The sequence below is a fragment of the Theobroma cacao genome, chromosome 7 (genome assembly GCF_000208745.1).
Source record: "Theobroma cacao cultivar B97-61/B2 chromosome 7, Criollo_cocoa_genome_V2, whole genome shotgun sequence".
Classification (NCBI taxonomy): Eukaryota; Viridiplantae; Streptophyta; class Magnoliopsida; order Malvales; family Malvaceae; genus Theobroma; species Theobroma cacao.
The window spans coordinates 10,706,206-10,722,303 of record NC_030856.1 but is presented as its reverse complement, the minus strand read 5'-3'; the positions used below and the strand labels follow the sequence as shown (position 1 = coordinate 10,722,303).

Below are 16,098 nucleotides of genomic sequence, written 5' to 3'. Positions count from 1 at the left end.
TAAAATACATGATTCGATAAAGATATGATTTATAAAACGAGAAAAATTATTTTTATGATTTATTTTAAAATTAATTAAATATGTAAAATGAAAACTAGATAAGGATAGCAAAATGGGCATTGAACTTTGATCCAGTCCAAAGCACAAGAAAGTCTATTGTTCCCACTTGGCTATACCATTCATTCATTCACCCATAAATAGCTTGTAGAAACCACAAACGTCTCAACATTCATTTATTAAGGGATGGTTTGTTGCAAGCAAGGACAAAAATAACAATAAAGGGCCGACACCCAACCTTCATCTCTCTTTAATAGGTACAATGTATCTATCCATTCCTAAGACTATATAATCCCATACTTTATGTAAGCCTAACATTAAATCAAATAACAATACCCTAGCATATTTTTTTTATATTCAATGTTTATTTAGCTATATATCAAGGTCTTTTCTAGTGGCTCACCACATTGTCATAGTGTCACATGCAATTAACTTCCAAAATTTTAAGCATCCTAGTCAGAGACTCCTAATCATTAACTTAGATCCCATAAATTGTAAATAATTAGAGGGGAAGAAGCAGTGGTGCAAATACATGGAACCAATCAGCAACATTTTTATAATTAAAAATAATTTATCAAGTTTAAAAAATTCAACTATAAAATATGCCTGTGGCTGTGGCTTCTGTTGTATGTGTCTGGTGAGTGGTGGCCCACCAAAAATGGGAATTGGATGAAATGTCAAAATGAGAAAGAGGAAGATGTCTGAGGGCGTTGAATTAGCACAAGTACAAGGATTTTATATAGAACTGGATGCCCCCAACTTGGTTAATTATAGTTATTTTCAGTCGCAGCAGCAGCAGAAGAGAGCATTTTCAGAATAAACAAGGAAGAAAAATAAGCACAACCTCCTTATCATGGAATAATAACAAAGTTAAAGCCCAGCTCAGCTGTAATGTTCCTTCATTTTTGGCTGCTTAAAAAGTAACTTGATTAGCTAGTTGAGATGCCACCTGGAATATTCAAAAACAAATTTGTTCCTTCTCTTTTTTCTTTTATCAAGGATAATGCCACCTGGGGGCTGGGACTTGAGCAGCCCCTACCATCCCCCCACCCTCCCTTTTTCTTGGTGTTGGAACATAGGTAGGATCATTTGATTCCAACCCCATTAAAACATTCATAGACATCTTCATGAGGAAAATGTTGGTTAGTATTAACTCGGGTTTAAGTTGAGTTAAAGAAGGCCAATTTCTATTGGACTCCATTGACAGACATGCACAAGAGGAAGGTTGCATCTTCAGCCCTATATGAGATTTTAGCGTTTAGGATTTTGGACCTAGTTCAACTTCTCTGATTCATGGTTGCACATATTGAACCTACTAAGAAATTCAAAGTGGCCAGGCTCATCTTGTACCATTCCCATGTTTCAGATATAACTTGTGGAAGTTTTTAGCTTTCAATCATCCCCTAAACAATCTCATTTATTCGTAATAAAAGCACATTATGGTATTTCCAGGGTATACTGCAAACTGCAAAGTTTGACTAGTGATAAATCCCCTCTGAACCAAACTTCAACTGCATTTATATATTCCAAATAAGAGTACCTAGTTCATCATAAACTGGATACTTCACTATTTTAACTCTTTTCTTTTTGCTGGTTCAAGGATCATACCATCCTGGGTTGAGTGAATAGTAACTGCTGCACTACACCAGAAATTTACTAGACCACAAAAAAAAGAGTGAGAAGAAACAGGGAACCGAAAAGAAGAGATTAATTTCATTACAACTACATAGCAGTAGAATGTTTCCGACATTGGGACAAATATACAATGAGATCAATTTTGATCCCTGATTTCGAAATGAAAAATGCCCGGAAAAGGAGCTTTAAGAGAAACTGATTTGTACCAGAAGCAGCCTCGATCTATTGCCAGAAAAGACAAAGTCATCCATGTATCTCCTCACTTTCTTTTCCTTGCTTTCATCTTGAAAAAAATTTGATGAGATGTATGCATCTCTGCTCTTCGGTGACAATATCCCGTACCAGAACCCCATCTTTTCTTTTTCATTTTTTTTTTAAAGCTTTCCCCTCCTTGCCTTTCCTCTTCATTTTCTTTTGCTTCCCCCCTCATACGCTGTCTCCCCCTTTGTTGAAGAATGATCATTCTTCTCTTTGGTTGGAAAGCAGAAACTCTTCACAGATGCCTTTCATCAAGAATTCAGGTGGAAGATCTTCTCCATTGCTTTTTACTTTTCTTCTGAGGCAATTTAAATGGACTCCAGCTCTTTCTGCGTTTAGAGGTTTCACAAAAGAGGCCAGAGGCCAAGGCCTGCTGAAGCCATAACTCGAATTCTTCTTCATCTTCATCAATCATTTCAGCATCCAAATCCCAAGGAAATCTGCTTGAGTTCGATCTTTGTGTCTTCTCCAATCCAACCATGTTTACATGGAAGCTAGGTCGATGGGTGTTTGGCCGACATGCCATTCCCTACAAGAATCATTTTCAGGCAGTAAATTACCGTGTAGAAGTATGCAATACAAAATCTGTAAAGTTAGCGATAGAAAATGAAGTATGCAATACAAAATCTGAAAAGTTAGCACTAGAAAATGCATCAATGCAATACAAAATCTGTAAAGTTAGCACTAGAAAATGCATCAATACAATACAAAATTTGTAAAGTTAGTAATAGAAAATGAAGTATGCAATACAAAATCTGCAAAGTTAGCACTAGAAAATGCATCAATACAATACAAAATTTGTAAAGTTAGTAATAGAAAATGAAGTATGCAATACAAAATCTGTAAAGTTAGCGCTAGAAAATACATCACTATCACCAGGATTAATCAGCTTCCAAGTGCTAATTGTGGTAGGCTGCCAAATCATTTGAGTACTACTTGATAAATCATGGTTGTATGGTACTGATTACCAATTACATAGCATTTAGAGTTTCATGAAAATGAGCTCAACTTAATTTGTCATTTTTTAATTCATAATGAATAAGTAAAATTGCTAAAAATATAGATATTTATTTTTTTGGCCAAAAAAATATAGTTATTTATGATAATAATATTTAAAACTTAAAAGTAAGCAACATCATACCCATTAAGGTGCTCTGAATCCAACAGATGAAAGCTTGCAATCCAACAATCACAAAATTTTAAGAAGATTTTTACGGGATAAAAAAAAGGTTTTTTTAATTGTTTTAAAAGTTAAATTTCAAAACCCACCTGGTCTTCAGAATTCCTTTTAAAGAGGAAGATAGGATTCAGAACCAGATGAGTCATCAACCAAGCAGGGAAGCATTCTCTTTTCAAATTATTGGAATGGATCATTGGACAGAAACTAGTAGAAGTGCATTCAATTAGGTTCACTTTGGATATTGACAACAATCTGTCTCTCTTTTACACAACCCTTAAAACTGTAATAAGCGATACCAAAAGTGCAGCTTGAACATGTCTTATCTCAAGGGAAGCTCCCTAAAGTGAAAAAGCAGAGGGTAAATAATTTTTGGTTAGAAAATAAGGTTCCCCTCGACTTCGAGATCAAATCAAATACGATATTTTTCCCTTGCATTTCAAAACTATACGGATATCCCTTGACAGGGGCAAACGGAAGCTTTTTGTTCAATGCGGTCAATCTGATCGGATTTATTAAATAATATTAAATTTCATAAAAATAAGAAAATACCTTTGACCAGTTTGATCACAAAACATTCCAAACACTGTAATATTGCCAGTAAGAAGGTTTTCTTCTTCATATAATAATTGAAAATATAGGCTTCTATAGGGTATTACAAGACTATGAAGTTTAACAACACATCATCTGAAAATGATGCAATTGAAATTCTAGAATTACAAAATGAAGTAATTTAAAATTTTAAAAATTTAAAAATTTCCTGTGTAGTGTCAAGTGTCCAAAATAAATTTCTAGATACGTGGGACATTGGACATTGTCCTTGAAAGAGGAAATTTGTCTGTGAAATTCACCTAAGTAAAAATCAGAAACCACTCACTAGAAAGAGCCTACACACCATTAGAAAGTTAAGCCAATCTTCCAAGCAAAGAAAACCCCAACTTACACATAAAAACATTACAAGATCACTACCTGCAATACTATTGTGTGTACCAGTATACCTCTTCAATTATTTATTTCTTTATTTCTTTGGGGTTTTCTTTTTTTTTTTGATAGGATTCCTCTTCAATTTCTAAGTACATTGCTAAGCTGAAATCCTTCATTTCATATCACATCCCTCCTCAAAGACGTGCTATGAGATCTAACAGCTATTTTTCTAGCCTCTAGGAATCAGGAGTTGGCTAGATCTGAAGTGGCAGGGAAGACTGGATAATAAAAGGATAAAAGAAAAACATGAAAAACCACCTTAATTAGTTCTTTGTCAGCAACAGCAACTCAGAGGCGGGAAACATCCAAGAAGACAGTGAGAAAGTTAACATCATTTTCACAACAAAATTTATTTATGGGTAATTATATAAATGCTTATGACAAATGTAATTTTGGTGTTAAGACCAATTAAGTGAGTATGGGTTTGGACTATTTAAATATGGTAAATCAAGTCCAAACATAACATTTTGAGCCATTTCAAAATTTGGCTTAAAAAATTAAAAAAGTAATTTAAAATAATTTTCTCTGGTCATTATCTCAAAAAATAAATAAATAAAGTTCAAATGATTATATCTGATAAAAAGGGATATCTAATAGAAAGTATGGAAATTCAAATGGAGTCCAGTGATAAAGATACAAATTTGATTTTTAAATGAAAATCAAATAATTTTATCTTTATTCCTCCATAAATAAGAAGGGATTTCCACCTTTTTTTTTTTTTTACCATCCATATTGATTCTTCTGTAAGAAACCAAAAAGTTTCAACAAAATTTCACATCTTCCAATTTTCATATCTTCTTTCATTTATTTCACTTCATTTTATCATTTTTGCTTTAATCTGTAATTGGAAGTTACACATTTGAATGTAAGTAACAATAATAATTTTATTTGGTTGAGAGTAAAATTTTTATGTTTCTTGAGATTAAAAAAATTCATTTGCCATTTCTATTAGTAAATCAAAATTTTTATCTCATGTTAAAAGAAAAATAACAATCAGAGAGGAACAAGAACAAAAGAACAAGAAAAAGAAAGGAAGAATTGGAGAGAGGAAGGGGGGTGGGGATGTGGCATGACCTAGTAAAAGCTGATGCTTTTCACCATCACAAGAATTAATAGCAGAATGGTTGAGTGAGAAAAGTTATCTAGTTCAGACTTTAGAGAGTGTGCTTTCAACAAACAGAAGAAATTGTAAAAAAAAAAAATCTGTTTAGCCATTATTTTCAGTCCCTGATTTTAGATTGTTAGATTAACTCGTTTATATCCCTCAATATTTACACAAATGGTGTAATTGGAATTTTGGAATTTCAAAACCCTGCACAACCAAATTCTGCTTTCCAAATTCCTGATCCTCAAATGGTTTTAAATTTTGATTAACCTAACTTCTTTTCTTTCTTCAAAGAAATTTGACATGTATGGTTGACTTACACACTTCATAATTCATGCAATTTATGGTTGACTTATCTACATTTCTCCAATAGAATAGAGGCAAGAAAGGATTCCCCTCAACATTTTTCAACTTTCATACTAATATTTTATATGCAGAATTTGAGTGGGGACAGTTGCCCCCACTTTAAATCCATCTGTCCCTCAACAACCTAAATTAGTAGGGAAATAAGTGTGCAAAAGAGATTTAGTGCTTGTTTGGCCTGACTTTTTTTCAACTTATCTACCTCTTAAAAGCAAAAGCCAAGTCAAACATAAATTTTGAAAAGCTCTTAAAAAAAAAAGTAGCTTTTTTTTAAAAAAATAAAATTTTCAAAAACAGAGCTTTTGGAAAAGCTCCTGTGAGGAGATTTTTCTTCTCTTCTTTTAAAAATGCAAGAGAATTTTTATTTTTGTTTCAAAAATATCCTTATCTGTTAAATATAATTACAATATTACCCTCTCGAAAAAGGAAATACCTTTTATGATAATTTTAACCAAAATTATAACTTATAAAAAAGAACTTATAAAAAGAAATTTACCAATCAACTTTAGCTTATTTTTAAAAGCTATTATTTTTCACAAGAGCTTCATAATAGCTTTTAAACTAGAAAAAAACCAGACCAAACAGGCTCTTTGCTTAAGAGATATGACAAGGATTCTTAGTGTCATAAAGAAAGTGTATATTTTTTATAATTATGTGGAGTAAGAGTTCTGTTCATACAAACTAAAAGGGTTCTGGTAATCTTCTCTTGGATCTCATCCAGTAGTTGGTGCATTACCATGAAGCACAGACACAGACAAGCAATACATGTACGACATGATACGGACACAACAACATGGCAATTTCTAATAAATTAGAACACGGGTACAGTAGAACCCAGCAATAAAAAATGTTTTTTTATATATTTTTTACGTAAAATATCCAATATAAGTGTAAAAATGTTTTTTTACAGCAAAAAACTAGATAATTCAAATGAAACACACATATGATTATGCTTGTACTTACCATATACAGAGCATTTGTGGCTTACACCTTTGGTTTGATTTGGTCTTTAGACCAAAGGAAACTGAACAACAATGATAACAAGAAAAGAAAGCCATTTCCAACTCTATAAGGTCAGCTACATGGATCTATTTTTGTCATTATACTCTATTCAAGACAATTTTTCTAGGTAAGATTCATAAAAGAAAGGCAGGAAGCCGATTTAAAACTTTGTCAAATCATTAGGAACAAAGGATAGCCAAATTAACAAAATAATTATGTTGATTTGGATATCAAACTCAAACTGAACCAAGACTTTTACAAGAACATCAAATCAATTGTACTTTGTTTTTCAAATAATGAACACCCTATTGCTTTTAATTTGAGTATTTAAGATTCTGTTTTATCTTCTTATTTGTTTCTGTCACTTATTCCTACGATGAAATTAACCAATAAAGCTAACACACACACACACACTCAAACAAATACATGTACATGCATGTGTGCACAAAACATGAACCACTGACCTGGCAAATAGCCCATTCTGAAACATCAAAGATCTTGCTCTCAGCACAAACAAAAGCACGTGGTATTTCCACCTAAAAAACAGGTACAGTACCAAACTGCTAAGTGTAATAAATACTTAAGCCTTTTAAACAGCATAAAATTGAAAGAAGGGGACTAAAATTTCTGATAAGCAGACAAAGAACAATAGCAGATGTTTACTTGAATAACTAAATCACACATATAATCAAGCAAACTGCATGAAAAGGGAGAAAAGATGCTATCCAAGGCTTACATCCTTTAAATGGTATTTTAGCCTCCTGTACATCTTCATAATTTTTTGTTATTGCATATAAAGTACTTATGAAAAAGGCCCTGGAAAACCAATATCCTCCCAAAAATTTTCAAATATCATCTCTTTTCTGTTTTTCCTCGCATTTTGTTTTAAATTCTTATAGATTTTCATGAACAACACTGCTTTGTTTTCATACACAAGAATAAATAAAATAGTTGCAAGACATCACTATTCTCCCGCAATATCATCTAATTTGATAAGTGTTTTGCTTTCCATATTGCTGATAAAGTTGCAAATACCCAAGTGCACGAAGTGCTTCGGTTAAGAGCAACTCAGAAACTAATAAGTCGAGTTGCTTCTTTACAAAGAATCAACATGCCATTTTCAGTAGTCTTCCATTAATGAAGTAGCCATTTAACTAGCATGTGAGTTGTGACTATTAACATGGCTATGATTAGATGGGTTTATTTGTAATGAAAGGCTAGAATAAGAGTGCTCTCATAACCTTCATCCAAATAATCCTTTAGATCAATTGTAAGCACCTTTCTTATTCCAAAATAAAACATTAGAGATTTAAAACTCAAATCTACTATCTTGTTCCAGCTCCAATCTTAAGTTTTGCATCTGATAAACATTATTTCCTGTTTTTAACTTCACACACCACAGCAAGAACAATATGACTAAGCAAATTGCTAATTTGATAATAAAAAACTGTTGACAAAAGACACTCACAACTTGATGGTCATACCAATATCAGTTGAAACAATCAATGCTGTAAATCAAATGGACTGAACCTTTTTGTCAGAAGTAACCTACCTTTTGAGGCCTATCAAACACCAATGAACCTTTGTACTCAACCCATCCATCTCCATCCTTGGCTTGATGATATTGACAGCAATCCTGTAGTCAGAGCTAATATAAGAAATTTATGAAATGCATTTAGGGCAAATGAATTCTTTGAGTTTGTAAATGTGTGCATGTCTGTGTGTATGCTCACACCAGCATGCAAGTGTGTGTGTGTGTGTGTGTGTGCACGAGAACAAACATTGACTAGTGCTTTAAAAAGCATTATTGAATCCTGCCTTGAGAGACACTCTAGGATGAGGAATCATAAAATCGCCTTAGGCACAACTTGGAAGAATTTCTCCTCACTCTATTTGTTTGCTTTGACATTTTCAATTTTCTTAAGAGGTTTGCAGCCATTATTACTTTTTTTTTTTTTTTTTTTTTTTTACAAGTAGCTTTTGCGTTTTGAGCTGCAAGCATTAGATTGAACAGTTTCACATCATTTTCTTAATGATAGAATAATTGGTGACCCACCATGGACAGGCATCTTTTTCCTTTTATGCATCCACTTGTGTAATCGCATTTCAAGCCATCAACACGTCAATACTTTGACCCAAAAAAGAAAAGGGAAATAACACATTAAAATATCATTAGTTAGTAATATTTATGTTAAAGATATTGCACATCTATTTTATCATTCTTTTCTAGCTTTTTAAAGTTTAAATTCATTGAAATAGTTATTATAATTTCAATTAAACTCTTCACTTCAAAAGGCTTATGCCTCAACATTTCATGGTTAAGCCTCATTTTATAATAAATGTAAAATGCTAGACCTTTTATTACATTGAATTTTTTTCAAACAGAAAGAAACGAAGCCTGACCTGACACCATCTCGCCTTGGCCTTGTTCCTATTTGTGCACACCCATATATGTGAATTACCACACTTAGTGCACTGGATACGCCTTGATTCTTCAGAGCAATTATCTGGACTAGCCTGCTGAAAGGAGAAAACGGTTGAAAGATATTATTTTTTCATATTATCACTCCGCATGAATGAACTGACTCAAAATCACATGAATCAGCACGAAAAAAAAAAGTTTGCACATGCAGCCACTAACCATAAGACCATAAATGACTGAAAATTGATTGCCAGAGGCAAATATTGCAGTCATGTTGGACAAACCTTACCCTCATTAGCCAATAGTGAGATCAGGAAATCTCAACACCATAACTCAAATTGATCTTCACTCAAGAGGACAAAGTTATTGGAGAAATAGATTGAAAATTTTTCCAATTTGCCTAAAATTCCAGAGCTTTCTACAATATTATCTGTAAGAAACTCCCAGATAAGCAAAACCAAGTAATGAGAACCCTGAATCTAGATTTCCAAATTCTAAGAGTTGCACATTATCTCTCTTACACAAAAGTAATTTTGCATTTCATGCCTGTTTACTATAAATTCCATCAAAAAAAGAACTACAAGAACACACTCTAAAGAAATAATAATGCCAGCAAAACAAAAAGGAGCTATGGAAATCAAAACTACCTGCCGTGAAGAGCTATGAGACTTTTGACAGACACTCCTAGTTCTGGATTCTTCCTTCTTCAATTGCTCGTCATAGTCCCTCTTTTTCATTGAATCAGAAAGAACCTACAAATCCATGCCAATTCAAGCTGCATAAAGACAAAGCCAAAATGTTCTCGAGTCGTTGACATTGTTCAACTTTCATTTCAGATATACCTAAAATAGGAACTCAAAATAAAAATTATATTAGGAGTAAATGGCAATAAGAAAACAGTTGCTCACCTCATATGCACACTGAATTTTCTTAAATGATTCACTTGCTAAAGGACTTCCCATATTTTTATCAGGATGTACAAGCATGGCCTGTTGAAAGAAGAATTGAGAGAAAATAAGTCAACAAATTAGTTGATGTGCCAAAAAAAAAAAAGAGTGGAAAACAAAAGATGGCTAAATGAAGGGAACTTATGAAAAAGAATATGAAAGAAGGCTATCTTCCCTTGCATCCTAAAACATTATCTCACCTACCATGTTTCTCTTGAACTCCAATCCATCCATTACCTTTACACAAATCCTAAAATCTTTTCCCTTTCCTTAATTATGAATTAAGGAAATAATCTATAAGAAACAAAGGCTAAAATAATGAAACATGGCCCAATATCACTTTAATAGAAATGGAGAAATCTTCCTAAGGTCTAGTTACACTTTTACAGAAACAAAAACCAGTGACTAAGTTAGATGTTTAGGCAAAAAAATGATTATGCCTTCCTTCAGGATAGCATCTACCTTCTTTCGATATTCCTTTTTCAAGAGCGCAGTGTCAATTTTTATGTGACGAGGAAACCCCAATGCTTCATAATGATCTGTGCTATTCAATATTCTTTTCATTTCATCAGCCGAACTCGTTTCTTCTTTGACCACCCTTTTAGCAGAAAACTCTTTTTGGCTAATAACTGACGTAGTAGAATATTTACTGGATGACTTGCATGACTGCACCTTCTCAGGTTCATCAGTGGGAATGGAGTAATCACATTCTCCAGATAAATCATCTTCCATAACTGGTTTGGATTCCTTCTGCTCTTCGTAATGTGTGTTTTCACTCGCATTATCAATACATTGGAGCAAATAATTCAATACATCATTCGAGAAAAATGCAAGGTTTATTGATAGAAAAACACCAAGCCACCCAACACGAACTTTGACACAATAAACAGAGTATGTAGTCGCTATCAAGACTATCAACCGTGCATGACTTAAGGAGAACAAATAACCTGCAGAGAGAGATAACAACATGGAGACCTCAAAATAAAAAAAGAAGAAGAAAAACACACATACAGAATAGTTAAAAAAGATGAAATGCAAACACATTTAAGTCCATCAAACAAGTTTCAGAGAAAAAAATCTTCCATCCAAAATTAGATATAATTCATACCTTGTTTATCATGGCAAACAAATTAATAATGCAACATTGACAACAAAGAGGAAACATGCACAAGTTTAGAGAGTAAATTCACATGCTAGCCAGGTTTCAGATGATGCAGAGGACTTTTATAAAGTAACACTTCTTCACATATAGTAAAAGCTGGATAAGGGCTTTGGTTGATCACTCAAATTTTCAAATAAAAAGTCATGGAAATTCCTCAAAATCATTTATCATGGAACTTCATATTCCAGAAGGTTAATTGTTTGGCTGGTAGTGGCTGAAGTAAATAATTAAAGGCATGATAAAACTTGATAACATCAAAGTCATTTCAATCAATCACCAAAGGTTAGCGTACTGATTGCCGGCACTCAGTTTGGACAAGGCATTTGATAGGACAGTGACACGACTAGTCAAGCACTGGTATTGAGGGAAATAACTACAGATAGATTGAACTCAGCCTAAAGATGATGCTAATAATTTAACCAAAAAAACAGAACCTTTATATTTGAAACAATTAATAACATTAAAAACAAATACTGTCAAAGGATTCCACATTTTTTTCCTTTTGGGTCTGCTCCTAATCATGTAGAATCCTATTATGTCTGATAGAATTAATCCCACAATCAATTGTGTTTGCACTTGCTAGGCATGCAAATTCTCTGCATTCTTAAGCAGGGAGCATGAGAGCCTACGAAGTGCTGCATAGCTTATAACATAATTTAATGTGTCAGTTAGAGATTAAGAGACAAAACTCCTTTCATAATTTCTTGGTCTTACTCCTCTTGTCACAATCTGACACTTTTCATTTCAGTTTCCATTGCCAAAGCCAACATGACAAGCTTTACTTCATAAACAACCAGACCAATTGACAAAAACAAACTATTTTATATGTGCTTTCCTTACATCTTCCTATAGATTTTCTAGTAAATATGAATATGTACAAACTCGAAAAATACAGCCATAATCAATTTTAACACAGAATAAGGTAGATAATTTTTTAAAAATAAACTTTCTCATCATTGGTTTCTGCAACTGTTTCTCAAACAGAAAATGTATGACAGGTCATGTGTGTAATCAACAACATTGATAGACCTATCTGATGTGTCATTACAGATAGAACATGAAATAAACAAAAAGCACAAACATAATGTTACTGACAAGAAAAATTCATAGTCAGAGGGCAAGAATCAAACTGTACCTCCAACTATAAACAATGTTCCCGTTATCCAAAAGTTAGCATACATCCATAATATCAAAATGCCAAAGAGTCCTACAAGAAAGAGTCCAGGAGTGTAACCTAAGTACTGAACTGCAGCTCCAGCAGCTCCCTGAAACATATGAGACCAGATTGTCATTATCATTCTCAAATTTCTAGTTGCAAATTATAAGTTAATAGAATTGATTCCACTCAGTAAAACTAACATACCCTTAAGCTAGTTTAAGAAAGTCAAAATCCACCAAAACTCCCAGTAAAACAAAACCTCACTAAGTTTTGTTTAACTAAATAAACAAATCCACCGTTGACACCCCTTAGAAACTTTTGCTCCTCTAATCTCATGTCCACAGTCATCAGTAGAGAGCAAATGCTATCAGACAGATATATTATAAGTTAGAAAAAGACAAAATTTAAACCTTTGACATCACAATCGTGGGAGATGTAGTGCAGATATGGCTCATTCAAGACTAAGTGTTCGGAAAAACTTCAATGACGCTAACACTCAAATTTGTATGCAGACAGTTTACATACGGAGATTAAGGCAAAAAACCAAGGGCAGCAATTCCTTGACAACAGCATAAGCATGATGCCGAAGGATCTTTTGAATCAACAATATCATCAAGAAAAAGCATTTTGACATCTACAACAAGAACTTCAAGATATGATCTCCAATCAACAGTCACCATTCAGCACAACCATAAGCTTTCTAAAATTAAAACTTTTAGCTAAAAGCAAATATTCTTGCCCAAAGGCCACGGTCTAGACTCTAGTGCATTAACTGAGAAACAAAGTTATTAAATTCATTCTCATTTTCGAAACTCCAACTCGATCAATCAAGCCAGGAAATTTTTCCAAAGATATCCCAATTCATTTTTCTTCTCGAAGACAATTTCAAAGCTATCACAAGGTTGACAAATATATAATCGAAGCAATCAATCATCCCAACTTTGTTTTAGTTCATTCCAACCAAATTTACCAAGTCCATCTGCCTAATCAAAGCCATATAAAATCTACAATGAGCATGAAAATTGTCCAACAACTCACATAATCAAAATATAAAAACAAGCCAAACAGATTTTAATAAGAACACGAAACAAGACCTACCATACTTAGAAGTACATAAAGCAAGCAGGACATGGAAGTCAAGCTAAGGAAACAACTCCACATTATAACAAGCAACGAAGCTGAACCCAATCTGATACATGACTGAAACCCTCTCACCATACAATCTTTCCAATAAACCAAAAGCAACCTCGAAAACTTCCAGAATTTAGCACATCCACTACAAACCATAGGCCAATGCCTCTCAATTAACAACCCCATTTTATCCCTACAACAACCAACCGCCGTTTTCGCCTTGGAATAAACATGTTTCTGAGATTGTAACCATTTCCAACCTTGCTTAACAAGCCCTATATCCTCCATCACCCTTTTAGCCTTGGATCCAGCTCAAAAAAGATCAATTTTTTTCGCTAAGAAAATGGAGAAAAGAAAAATACCCATTTCAAGAATTGAAGCTTACAGGAACTAAAACATGCCATTTGCTCATTTATCGAAAAAAATAAATACCCATTTGCTTATTTATGAAAAATAAAAAATACCCATTTGAGGCATTGCAGTTAAGAGAGTAAATTCGATCACGCTGGGTTCGTTCAACGCTAAAATGTTGCTTCACATGTAAGCTTCCAAAAAGGTTTAAAACCCAACCAAAAAAAAAAGCCAAAAAAAAGATGGCAGCCAATTTTTCCCCTTTTTTGACTCTGAAAATCTGAAACTAAACCCAAAGGACTAAAGAGCAAAGCAAAGTAGATGATAAGGTCAGTTGAGTTGGGTCGGGTGAGTGAAAGCTAAATTAAAAAAGGGATAAATTTTCGGTTTGAAAATTTTGGGTTTTTTTTTGGAATGGTAGTACAAAACCCTAATAATCTAAACAGCTTTTCTTGGGTTTTTTTTTTAATTAGTAATTATTAGGTTTTTTGAGCGAGTACTCGTGAAAAAGATGACTGAGTTGAAGAAAGTTTGAAAAAGTTATTCTAAAGACAAAAAGAGAGAGTGAGCTTACTTCTCTTACTGACCGAACTTGGAAAGCCAGAGACATTAGACAAAGCCAAGTTTGGAGTCACATATTTTATTAATTTTTGTTTTCCTTTTTCTTTTCACAAGTATTGTTTTGCCATTGTTTACATAAAAATTACACACCAATACTCTGACTAATTACAGATCAAAGTATCTTGAACCGTTTGGGTACATTTTCAAAGTATATTTATGGCTTTATGGAATGTTAGATGATGATGATGGGGAGAGTTGGTGATGAAAGATGATGATCCACAGGGCTTTAGGACCCACTTGTTTTAAAGGGGTCTTGCTAACATTGCTAACATCATCAATTACAAGCATGACATGCTCTCTTCATAAGCCACCAATGTGCCATCAAGCATTCCTCCTTCTTTTCCCCCCAATTAAAACAATGATTCAATAACTAAGGTTTGTTTAGTTTGGTAAGTAATTAGAATAAGAATACAGTAAGTTATTTCCTTTATGTCAAGCACAAAATTAGAAAGGAACAAACTAAAAGGGTTTATACTTATACCCTACTCAAACTCAAAAGGAATACTAAACTTGCTATTTGAATTTGTCTCAATCTGAGATATAAGGTACTCATGCTTTATATAACTAGATCGAATATTCACAAGTACATATTTGAAAGATACCCATTATCAAATATTCCCAAAAAAAAATTAAATTAAACAAATAATAAAAGCACAACTGATTTCCTAGACCACTTGTACAACCCCAACGGGAGACATTCAAGAATTTAATGGGCATAATTCTTTTTCTTAATAAACTTATATTTATTAATAAATATAAATAAATTATGAATTATAATTTTATAAAGAGTGATTTTATATTTAATATTCACATAAACAATTATATTTGTAAATTTCCCACCACATGGACTATTTACCTGATCAATATATTTAGTCAGTGTTAGTTCAACTAAAACTTCTTAAGTATAATAATCACGCATGAAGTACTCAAATATAGGGGGAAAAAAGCACTAACAAATGTAGACGGGTACATTGACAATAATGGATAAAGAAGACATGCAGTGTCTAACCTTCTTTAGATATATTCTATGATTTAGATTAGATTCTTCATGTTAAACTAGACTTGGTAAGCATAAGGCTTGATTCTGGTGCCAAAGAAGATTTATTGCAATTTATGGGCAATGGATAAAAATCTAAGTTAAAACTTTGTGCAAAGCCACTAGTCTCAAAAGGGCTTTGAATGTAAGAGTTTGCAGTATAATATAGGATTTGAGATTTGCCACAAGACAAAGGATATTATTGATAAAAAAAAGTGAAGAAATGATCACCCAAATAGAGAAAAAGAAAAATAATAGTGTTTAGCAAAGTGTTAAAAATGCAAAAAAGAGAATTAATCATCTCAAATTAAAAGCTTTTGAATACTGGCTGCTAAGGTTTCTTTCATTGAATTTTGACACAAGTGTTTACTAGCAAAGATGGGAGTATTAATTATCAAGAGGAAATATGTTTATGATAAATTTAAGATGTATCAATCTTGCATGGGAGATCTTAAATACTAAATAAATATATAATTGCAACAGATAGATAATGGATCCGAACGTTGTCGTCCTCAATTTGCCTGCATTCTGCCCAATCATGCCTTCATCTTTAATTTGTCGGTGGAAATAGGTGGAATAATAATTAATATGAGTAAGTAATTAAAAAAATATGGGTAAAAAAGAGAGAACCAAAGAAAAATTATAAAAGAAAAAAATAAATGAAATGATAAAAAGGAAAGCAATAGAA

The 16,098-nt window shown here is 32.9% G+C and overlaps 1 protein-coding gene across 2 annotated transcripts; it reads right to left on the bottom strand.

The window, feature by feature from the left end:
* Positions 1,742-14,401, bottom strand: LOC18594632. Of its 2 annotated transcripts, none has more exons than XM_018125110.1 (9): positions 13,370-14,401; positions 12,248-12,377; positions 10,413-10,897; positions 9,912-9,992; positions 9,651-9,755; positions 8,985-9,098; positions 8,134-8,217; positions 7,046-7,117; positions 1,742-2,479 (listed from the first exon to the last, which is right to left on the bottom strand). In XM_018125110.1, exons 1-9 carry the CDS (start codon positions 13,688-13,690, stop codon positions 2,210-2,212), a joined length of 1,662 nt encoding a protein of 553 aa, XP_017980599.1. In that variant the 5' UTR covers positions 13,691-14,401; the 3' UTR covers positions 1,742-2,209. The 2 variants fall into 2 exon arrangements, with proteins under 2 accessions (XP_017980599.1, XP_017980598.1); XM_018125109.1 differs by having other exon boundaries at positions 8,985-9,101; positions 13,370-14,400.

Coding starts and splice junctions, on each gene's coding strand:
- LOC18594632 (XM_018125109.1), bottom strand. CDS start 13,690: ATGGAGGATATAGGGCTTGTTAAGCAAGGTTGGAAATGGTTACAATCT. Junction 9,756..9,911: donor AAATTCAGTGTGCATATGAG/GTGAGCAACTGT, acceptor ATGGATTTGTAG/GTTCTTTCTGATTCAATGAA. Junction 9,102..9,650: donor CTCATAGCTCTTCACGGCAG/GTAGTTTTGATT, acceptor TTCTCCTTTCAG/CAGGCTAGTCCAGATAATTG.